We start from the raw sequence: 11,133 nt of genomic DNA, 5'->3' as shown, positions 1-11,133 counted from the left end.
ATTAGCTCGTTCTGGTGTGTTTGATTAGGGTTGGAGCTAAACTCTGCAGGACAGTGGCCCTACAGGACAGAAGTTGCCCAGCCCCATGGTTTAGCTGGTTTTAGAGATATTTTACACACTTGGGGGTTTAAAAGATACTTAATATTCAGTAATATTATCAATTTGACTGCACTGATACTATTGGATGAGAACAAAATGAACTAAATAAAGCTGGATAATGACAATCGTTTCACAGATTAATCGGATTTGTTTCATAACTAATGAACTTTGCAACATCAACAGTGACTTATTAAAATCGGATTATTGTTGTCCATGTAAACGTACTCACTGTTTTTGAACTGAATTGAATCAACACTCAACTGACTTGATCTGACAATATTGCCTTTTGTAGAGCTGCTTTATAGCTGAAATTTAATTTATTTCATAATTTGATGAACTTCGATTATTGAAATAAACTGAATCAACACTGAACTGAGATAAGCTGAGCTGAATAATACTATTAACTTCTGTAAAGCTGCTTTATAGTTGAACTAGTTTGCTTCACAACTAATGAACTTTGCAACATTCACAGTTATTGAACTTAACTGAATCAACAATGATGGAAATTGAGCTGAATAATGACACTATTGTCTTTCCAAATCTGCTTTACAGCTGAAACCGTATTAATTTAATTACTGACGAATTTTGCAAGCTGATTTGAAACAATCTGTATTGTATTACAAAGTGCTACATAAACAAATGTGCCTTGACTTGTCATCTGGTCTGGCTGGGAGACCAGCTAAACCAGTGTAAAACCAGCTAAGGCCAGTGAACCACATTAGGATGACTTAATGCTTTTAGTAGGGCTGTGAAAAAGAGTAATTGAAATGTGCACACTCAAAGCGCATTTCATAGTAGTAATTTAATGTCAATGTAAATGATAATCTAACAGCACTGTACTAATAACGTCCCACTGAGACAGCAGTCAACAGAGAGCATGTGCGCGCGTGTGTGTGTGTGTGTGCGCGCGCGTGTTTGTGAGTGTGACAGGCCTCCTACGCTGATTCATCCTCCCTCTCGCACCCTCCTATGGTCATAAACCATTATTCATTTGTGCGGTGTGTGTGTGTGAGCATGTGTGTGCCTCTGAGCGTGACAGAAAGAGGGAATATTTTGAGCAGAAGAAGGAACGGGGACGCAGATACTCACAGAGGAGTGTGTTGCTTTAAATGGGTTTTCAAGTTCAATTAACATGATGTTTTTAATGAATTAGAGGACTATGTTTTCTTTCACCAATATACGAAATAATCACAGAAAACCTGGGCAAGAATCTGTCTGTTTAAACTGCATATGAAAGCTATTACATCCCTCTAGCGCTTGCTCTCAAATCAAATTAGAGCTTCAGTCAAGTGAGATGACCTGCCTAAGACAAAAGAGAAATCGAGGAATGGGAGCTCTTTTACTATTACAAATATTATTCTAAGCTTATTTAAAATCCAGGAATATTGTACATACTGTAGTATACAATTTAGATTCAGTTTTGATCCCGGTAAGAAAGAAGAAGTAAAAATGAGATTGCTTTAGTATCTCATTTTTTTCTCTAAGACAATGAGGTTAAATGCAAAATGAGACTTTAGGTTTATTTTAATCCTGAAAAAAAAGACCCCATTAATCTCACATGCATCTTCTAGAATTTCAGACATTTCTCATCAAATTCTTCCACAACCAAATAATCTGAGATGCTTTCCACATACATGTTATAGCTCTACACTCTTAAAAATAAAGATTCCAAAAGGTTTATTTTGCAGCGATGTAACAGAAGAACCATTTTTGGTTTCCCAGAGAACCTCTCAGTGATCAGTTCTTAAAAAAAAAAAACATTATTTGCTTAGTGTAAAGAACATTTTACTAATCTAAAGAACCTTTTCATACTGTAAAGAATCTTTTGTAAAATGGAAAGGTTCCACGGATGTTAAAGGTTCTTCAAGGAACCAAGAAACTTTAGTTTTATTATACTCTTATTTATATGACAACAATTGACTTATTTTTGATGAAAGCGTAATGTCTAACCAATATATATATATATTTTTTTTTTTCTGGTCTACCTTTAAAAAAAAAAAATCATCACAAAGTATCCATGCCAAACCACCATAAAGCATTATGTCCTAATTTCTGTTGGTGCATTAATTTGGATGAGATTTTGCTTGGGAATTTGGAAAAAATTATGCATACATGCTCAAATAAAATGCTCAAATGCCAAACAAAGAAACACTAATTCCTTCAGTGGGTTCATGATTTCTTTAAATTCATAAATTAGCACGTAATGTAAGGTTCACATTTTACTGTGAATGAGAAACATTGCACCAAATGTTTAATTTCACATAGTGAAGAAGAGTGCATGTCGCGCACTGGGAGCTCTTAGTATGCATCATCTGCGCGCAAAGCGGGGCTGCCCTACTTCTGCGAGCACACACAAAAATACGAGATGCTACACAAGTGGGAGTGACCACGGTACATCCAGCATCCTTTTTTATTGTCATGACATGAATGAACACAAGCAGAAAAGCACAACGCAAGAGAAATAGAACAAGAGAGATCTGTCAACATCAGACGGGTCTGAATGACATCTGACAGCATGCATTGATGGAAATCAGTTGCAGTCATACTGAGTGTAGTTCAATATAATGTGGGACACAAAAAGCCATGTGTACATGCACAAAGATGATTCTTATATTTTAAGTGAACAATAATGTTGATCTATTCCAAATTTTATATTACATAATAAATGTTAGCAGGTACACAGGGTGAACCAGCACAAAAACACAATGCATCAGTGTACTACATGAGAAATAGTCCATGTTACTCGAAAAAGAGTGACAGAGGTAGGTTTGAATGGCATCTGACAGCATGTACTGATGGAAATCAGTTGCAATAGTGACTGTGCTTAAAAATAGTGTGAGGGAGGGAAATGAGGGGAAAATGTAGCTAAGATGAGAATACACGATGAATACATATATGTGCAACAGAAATCAGATTTTTAGATTTGGAGTAAACATTGAACTAGCATGTTACCCTAAAAAGTGATAGGTAGATTAAATTGACATCTAACTGCATGCACTGATGAAAATCTGTTGAAATCATATCCAGTGTGGTTTAATATTGCATAAAGGAGCACAATGAGTCAAAATATAAGAACAGGGGTAGCCTGCACAGTGTGTAAAGAATAAATGTGCATACAATCTTATGTTTATAAAGTATAAAGTCATACATACCAATATAAACATGTTTTCTATCATAAATTTTATATTTCATAAGAATCGTTAACCATGCAGGTGCGCAAACACAAAACTACAATGCATTAATGCATGCTGTCAGATGTCAATCATTTGTAATCGTGCTGGTCGTGGTATATATGAGAGACCAGAAGGAGTGCAAAATAAAACCACGCTCTGTGCGTAAAGAATAAATACATGCAACAGAAGAAAATTGATGTTTAGAAGTAAGCAGCGGTGAACAATAACGAGGCAACATATTTTTAGGTCGTAATGCATTTTATAACAGGTAACCCATGTGGCCAAAGCCCTCACCAGCCATTTAGAAGCATCATTACCTTTGTGCATGCCTGTGTAACGGTCCTTGAGGACAGTCAGTTCGTGGATCTTTCCAAACTGTTCGAAAAGAGGTTCGAGGTCCTTCTCCTCCAGGTTGCGCGGGATCTGTCCTATAAACAGCTTGATGGCATCCTGGTCTTTCATGGTGCCGTTGTCGGGGTGGATGGAGATGGGCTCTGAGCCGTTCATGGGTTTGGGGAAGGTGATGTGCGCGTACTGGGGCTGGTGCGGGATCAGGAGCAGTGGTGCCGCTGCCTGGCTCGGTACCGTCCCCGGTCCAGAGAGGAGCAGGCTGGCGTGGGCAGGCTGAGGATGCTGCTGAGGATGCTGCTGCCTCCTCGCTTCAGTCTGGGTGAATCTAGCCATTCTGCGCGCGGCGGAGAGCGCGATAATAATAACAACATACATACGCACGCACGCACACGCGCCGGGAGAGAGTACGCGCTCCGCTGGAAACGCGACGTTCACTTTCTATTCGACACATGTCACGCTCGCGTCCCCCGCACCTGACAGGAGGAGGCGATGAGAGCCGAGCGCGGCTACGACTCACATGCGTGGACCCGTAGCGCCACCTGCCGACCAATAGTCAACTGCGCTACTAGATAGATACACTACAAAATGTTGGGTTATACAACCCAGTGCTGGGTAAAATAGGGACAACCCCAGCAAATGGGTTGTTTTGACCCAGCGGTTGGGTTACTACCCAGAAGGTCAACCGCTGGGTCAAAACATTTACTGCTGCCTCCTCGCTTCAGTCTGGGTGAATCTAGCCATTCTGCGCGCGGCGGAGAGCGCGATAATAATAACAACATACATACGCACGCACGCACACGCGCCGGGAGAGAGTACGCGCTCCGCTGGAAACGCGACGTTCACTTTCTATTCGACACATGTCACGCTCGCGTCCCCCGCACCTGACAGGAGGAGGCGATGAGAGCCGAGCGCGGCTACGACTCACATGCGTGGACCCGTAGCGCCACCTGCCGACCAATAGTCAACTGCGCTACTAGATAGATACACTACAAAATGTTGGGTTATACAACCCAGTGCTGGGTAAAATAGGGACAACCCCAGCAAATGGGTTGTTTTGACCCAGCGGTTGGGTTACTACCCAGAAGGTCAACCGCTGGGTCAAAACATTTACATTTATGCATTCAGCAGACGCTTTTATCCAAAGCGACTTACAGTGCACTCAGGCTATACATTTTTATTTTTTACCAGTATGTGTGTTCTTTGGGATTTGAACCCACGACCTTTTGCGCTGTTAACACAATGCTCTACCACTGAGCCAAAGGAACATTTCAGCCCAGTTGTATTTAACCCAGCATTTTTTAGAGTGTAGATAGATAGATAGATAGATAGATAGATAGATAGATAGATAGATAGATAGATAGATAGATAGATAGATAGATAGATAGATACAAAAAAAATCACACTGACAAAAAATAGTGTAGGATTGACTTTGAAACAATTTTCTTCACATATATTTTTTACAAAGAATTTCACAATAATTACAAAGAAACCGCAATTAACATTGAATTAAATATGAAATTTTGAATTAGAAAGACTACAATTGTATTTTCTTTTCAAATGTACTTCAGTAATGATTGTTGTAGTTACAACTTTAATTTTGTATCTTATTTTTTTTCTACATTGTACTTGTACTTAATTGTAGGTGTATGACTTTCCAAGATACCAAACAAAACCGATTGTACGGAAGACCAGAAACTCTTGATTTGACTGACTAACTTGAACTTGTCTTTTTAGCCAGAAAGTGAGTCATGTCGGTGAATTACGCCGCAGGACTTTCTCCATATACGAATAAAGGAATCTGCGGCCTTCCGGAGGTAATGTTTACATTTGTTGCAGTTAGCCGGCTAGCTAGAATTAGCTTCATTTAGTGCATATTAGCATCATATTTCAAATGTGCTTTACGAAATGCAGTTATTCTGTATTAAAATCTATTCCAGTCTCTGTAGACTTACGTGTGTAAAGAATATGACGGATGTGCGCTTCATATCGCTACGAAATCTGAACTAAAACATTAGGCAGTTACTGAATTTTTATGCTAATAATAAAAACATGAGGTCTTTGTTAATTTGATTTTACCACAGTTAAGGGGGAAACGATATTAATATGATAAGTCACCTGTGGTTAATAAAAAAAAATCATTTTTAAAAAATAAGAATCACATTTTTTCCGCCAGGTAATACTTCACTAGCACAACTGTAAGACAATTTATGGTTGCCAAGCAACGCACCGCGTTAATTCTAACTCAAGTGAGCTGTTATCGAATAATAACAACAACAACAAAAATTATAATATACGGTTACTTACAGGCAGTGTTGGGGAAAGTTACTTTTAAAAGTAATGCCCATCATCTTGATCCTGGATTTAATTTATATTTAAGATAGATTAATTTTAATCATGTTGCTCCATAACTTTACACTCAGATTTAAATCTCAATTAGGGATTAATTTAAAATTTACAGGTGAGGAGGTTTAAAGAAAATAAAGTGCACTTACAGTTTCAATTATGTGGCTGATTGAACAAAGACAGAAACAGCGGTTGTGTCGTCAGGTCTCAGAGAGGTGTTTATTATAAATAAAAAAGAAAATTAAAGCGCACTGAGCCAGCAGATTTTGAGGGTCGTTGCAGCCCATAGTAAACTTGCGTCTGCTATCGAGTCCGGTATGTGAATCCATCACTTATCAAACGGACAGGGCTGTCACGAGCGGAGGTAGTCACTCCGCGAATCATGCCAGTTATTTTCTCTTATCTCGATTGTTTTGTCATACGCTATACTCCATTAATTTATACTATAAATATATTTCCAATATTATGAAATCCGTATGCACTGCCTCAAAGTTTTGATTGCTTGCTTTATCAGCCGTTTGATCAACGGTCTCTCTACTTACGTTAGCGGTTTATAAAGACGGTGGACCTTTTACAAGTTTATTTCCTTTATCGACAAAAGCAACTTATGTCAGAGACCGAGAATAAGGAATATTAGCATTGCTGCGGTTTAATTACATGACGAATCCATCATGGCGGAGAAAATTATTCGTAGATGGAGGTTTTAATCGCAGGTTAGAATTCGAATCCCCGATTTGTTAATCTCAGTTTAAAATGAAGTGGTGCAACACAACTCGATTTAAAATAAAACCCAGATCAACAAATCCTTGATTAGCTCTAAACTTAATTTAATCCTTGTTGGTGCAACCCACCCTAAATCATATGGATACAAAGGGTATAGAAAAGAATCACCCCCCTTTAAAATAATCACATTTTGTTGCTTTGCAGCGTGAAATGAAGATGGACACTGTTTTTGTTTTATCCAGCTGTATTTACTCAGTGCAACTTATAACATCCAAGTAAAAGATATAACACCAACATGTCAGAAAAAAATTGCCCTATTAATGGCTGTTTCTATGGGCCGCTATACGTAAGCCGTCCGCCATATTGGAATAGTCAAAGCCGGTCCGTGAACACTCGAGAGCAAGATCCCTGTGTGTCTGCAACTGTAGTTATAGGCTATGCATGCATGCATAAATATCTATATCTGCAGTAGACTTAGTCAAATGCTTTTTCTAAACAAACAAAATACAACAAGAGGAAGCCATTAGCTAACAAGACATTTAAAAGGGACTTTAGTTTAAATACCTGTAATATTGAGTTAATGCATATTAAAAACACAAACCAACACATTCTTACCTTTGAAAGTTTGTCCACTTTGTTCAGAACTTTAAGTTTAGGCAGTTTTTACAACCAGATGCTGCACAATGTTGTTGCGTCATGAAACTCATTGATTTTTGGTGTGAGTGACGACATATAGACCGTTCCAAGATGGCGGACGGACGCATCAACATGTCTGGAGTGGTCGAATGTGGAATCTACCTATACATATCTATGGAAAAAGGATCACCCCCTCCTAAAAATCAGGTGTAGCTTCTCAATCACCTTCTCAACTGACTCTCAACTGTGATCATCTGTGCTCATTTTGATTAACTCAGCATGAAAAGAGCAAAAAGGCAAAAGGTGGTTCAACAAAATACTGACACAAGGGGGTGATTCTTTTTCCAACTGTGATTCTGTTTTTTTTTTTTTTTTTTCTGACATGTTGGTGTTATATCTTTCACTTGGATGCTATAAGTTCCACTGAGTAAATGCAGCAGGGTGAAGCAAAAACTGTGTCCGTCTTCATTTCAGGCTGCAAAGCAACAAAATGTGATTATTTTAAAGGGGGGCGATTCTTTTCTATACCCACTGGAGACAGATGATGCTGAATGCTGAATAGTTCTGAAAGGTTGCGAAGGTATTAAGGTATTCTATTAAGGTCATGTATTCATAATGAAAACCACTTGTGCATTCACAAAAACTCTTAGTATAAGTTCAAGTTCAGCTAAATACAGGTTTACAAGTATGTGTAAAATAAATACTATGTACAATATAAATAGTGCACTGTCATTTGAAAGAAAAAAAAAAAGAGCAATTTGAAATAGTTTATGAACATTTGTTTATGTGACCAGTGACCACTCACTAGTGTGACAGCATTTGGGCTGTTTGTAGTGCAGGTCAGGAGTCTGATCGTGTGTGTGTGTGTGTGTGTTTGCAGGTGTTTGACAGTCCAGAGGAGCTGAAGGCTAAAGTGGAGACACTGGCTCAGTGGATCAGGGAGTCGCAGTACATGGTGGTGCATTCAGGAGCTGGAATCAGCACGTCGTCAAGGATCCCAGACTTCAGGTACTGCAGAGAGACTTTCACAGATCAGAGTATATTAGGATCATTGTTCATAGTCATTTTAGTAAAAGTTTTATTTTAGTAATTTTGTTGGGTTTTGGTCTTTTTCATTCGTTTTTTTTATTTATTTATTTATATATATATATATATATGTCCATGTAGTATTAAGTATTAGTTTTAGTTTATTTACTTTATTTTAGTACTTCAAAAATAAGAAATGTTGCTTTGGCAACTAGATGATATAAAATACGTTTTAGTTGTTTTATATTTTATTTCAGTTAATGTTTATTTTATTTCAAATAAGGAATTTTCTTTTTTAATGTTTTTAGTTAATGATAATAACCCTGGCACTGATGCATCAAACATGCATGCATTAATGTTATTTTGAAAAGTCTGAAAGTATCATCTTTAATGGGATTATAGCTGTTTTATTTATTTATTTGTTTGTTTGTTAGTGGGGAAGCTAGTATAGACTATTCTTGCTGTTCATCTGTGCTATGGTAGATGGCGCTTCAAACTGCTATTTTGAAAGCATGAAAGAGTATGGTGACAAAATGGACAAAAAAGCACCATGAAACTAGTCAGTGTTGCTTTACATACTAGTCTTCTGAAGTCATACAATAGCTTTATGTGAAATGTTCAACTATTCACTGAAAATCATGACTTCTTCGTTAGCTCTCATTTCTTTGTTACAAGTCTCATTTATGTTTACAATACATGTAAGAACTTAAGAGCATTGCACTTTTTTTCTTAGAGTCATCATGTGAACTGATATTGAATATGTTCACTGTCCCTTTGAAGTTAGGGCCAAGAGTAAAATATAGACATTTTCTATGTAATGCCATCAACTGAGGTATAATTTTTCCTAAAGCCAATGGCTATGCATTTGTGTTTTCCACCCACATTCCTAATCTTCTGGCAGCCCAGTGGAAGGAAACAGGGATAATCCTGTGGATTTAATCCTTTGGAAATAACCAAAATCATGCTTTTCATAACCAGAAATAGAGCTTTTGTTTGCTTCCGTATTTATTTGTGTGTTTTGCTTTGCTTATTTACTGTACTGTCCACTTGTGCATTAGTTAATAACAGATTGCACTGAAGTCCCTGAACTCCCATATTAATATGGCCTCAAAGGAGATCAAATTAGGATGGGTTAAGAAAAACTGACATGATATACAGATCGTGCAGAATCCCAGTAACTACAGAGAGCCGTCACTAGAGGGAGATATGCAGTTTTATAACTGAGCCGAGTTGACCACATTTCACTTTGGTTAACTTTCAGATTAGTTTGATGTACAAATTTGTACATTTCCATGAATTTCACTGGTGATTTAATTGCATTCACATTCTGCTAGTTTGTCATTGTAATTGCTTAACACTGTACGCAGGGGGTTTCATTTTAGAGGGTGCTGATGTCACGTTGAGTGACACCTGTTACATCTATTGCTCTTCCACTGAGCTGGTTTTCCTTTCTTCCCCTCTTTGTCATTCTGTCGGCTCATCTGACTCGTTATCAGAAGAAACGTGTGTGGTGCGGTGGGCAGCTGTGCATTTTTCCTCTTGTGTTCTCTCATATGACATTTTCATAAGACCACCTGTCTGTCAAATCTATTTTGATTAATTGATCTATATATAAATCTATATTTCTGACAGACTATTTTCAGAGGTGAGTCTTCTATAGGTGCAAATAGGCGTTCATTCTGACTGTCAAGAGCACATATAACGCTAAAGCAATAGTTCACCTATAAAATGACAATTCTGTCACCATTTACTAGGGTTGGGTATCGTTTGGGGGTTTTTTTTATACCGGTGCCTGAACCGATACTTATTTAAAAAATAAATAAAAATTCCCCAAAAAAATTATGGATTGGCCATTAGCACTATAAACACATGATGTCTGTTTCATTCATACTGGACGCCAGAGGTTGGCCTAGCACAGAAAATCCACATATCCAGTCACAGAAGTAGAGAACTCCTGACCCTCCAGGAAATCCCTTATATGGACAAAGGCATTGCTATTATATCTGTAACTGAGTAAACAGAACATATAAACGTTTTGAATGATAAAACAAAGACAATAAACACTCGACTGCACAATATAGTTTATCTGTGTTATTTAAGACATATCTGGTATTTTCAATAATAATTAAGTATATTTATAATAGGGTGACCATATTTTAGTTTTCCAAAAAAAAAGGACAGTAGGGGGTGGGGTTTGTGGGCGGGGCTTAACCTAACAGTATTCATAGCAAGGTTTTTTTTTGTTTGCTTATTTTGTTTTTCTAATAAATAAAAAGAAAACAAGTAGAAATAATAGAAAAAGAATGGGGAATGCTAGTGTTAGAGGGTCATTTTTAAGTAAAAATAAAACAATTCAATAGAACAGAAAAAGAACCGATAATGCTAGCGTTAGAAGATCATTATTTATTATAAATAAAAAGAAAATAAGTGGAAAGAATAGAGAAAGAATAGAGAATGCTAGTGTTAGAGGCTCTTTTTTCTTTATAAATTAAACAAGTAGTTAGAATAGAAATAGAATAGACTGTGCAAATGTTAGAGGGTCAAGTTTTTTAATTAAAAAAAACAAGCTGATAAAATTAGAAGTAGCATTAGAATAGAGAGTGCTAGAGTTAGAGGGTCAAATGAAGGTGAAAGAGATGCGTTTTCAGCCATTTCTTGAAAGTATTAAGGACTCAGCTGCTTGGATTGAGCTGGGCAGGTCATTCCACCAGGAGGGATTAGTTAATGTAGAATTCCATGAAAGTTTTATCATAGGTAGAATGCAAAATGTTTCAATACAAGC

General features: G+C 37.3%; 2 protein-coding genes across 2 annotated transcripts in view; one reads left to right on the top strand and one right to left on the bottom strand.

Annotated features, from left to right (window-relative positions):
- LOC107667861 (CUGBP Elav-like family member 5) overlaps nt 1-4,022 on the bottom strand; it is a 208,988-nt gene extending 204,966 nt beyond the window's left edge. Inside the window, exon 1 of the mRNA XM_016459588.1 lies at nt 3,590-4,022. Within this exon, the coding sequence (XP_016315074.1) occupies nt 3,590-3,998 (409 nt within the window). The 5' untranslated portion in view covers nt 3,999-4,022. The remainder of the gene's footprint in view (nt 1-3,589) is intronic.
- A 1,349-nt stretch (nt 4,023-5,371) lies between these two features.
- Nucleotides 5,372-11,133, top strand: part of LOC107667852 (NAD-dependent protein deacetylase sirtuin-6-like) — a 31,195-nt gene continuing 25,433 nt past the window's right edge. The window contains 2 exon segments of the mRNA XM_016459575.1: nt 5,372-5,437; nt 8,206-8,333. Coding sequence (XP_016315061.1) covers nt 5,372-5,437; nt 8,206-8,333 — 194 coding nt within the window.

Source organism: Sinocyclocheilus anshuiensis, unplaced genomic scaffold (assembly GCF_001515605.1).
Source record: "Sinocyclocheilus anshuiensis isolate Anshui unplaced genomic scaffold, SAMN03320099.WGS_v1.1 scaffold1325, whole genome shotgun sequence".
NCBI lineage: Eukaryota > Metazoa > Chordata > Actinopteri > Cypriniformes > Cyprinidae > Sinocyclocheilus > Sinocyclocheilus anshuiensis.
The sequence above is the reverse complement of the archived record's forward strand: the minus strand, read 5'-3'. Positions and strand labels throughout refer to the sequence as shown.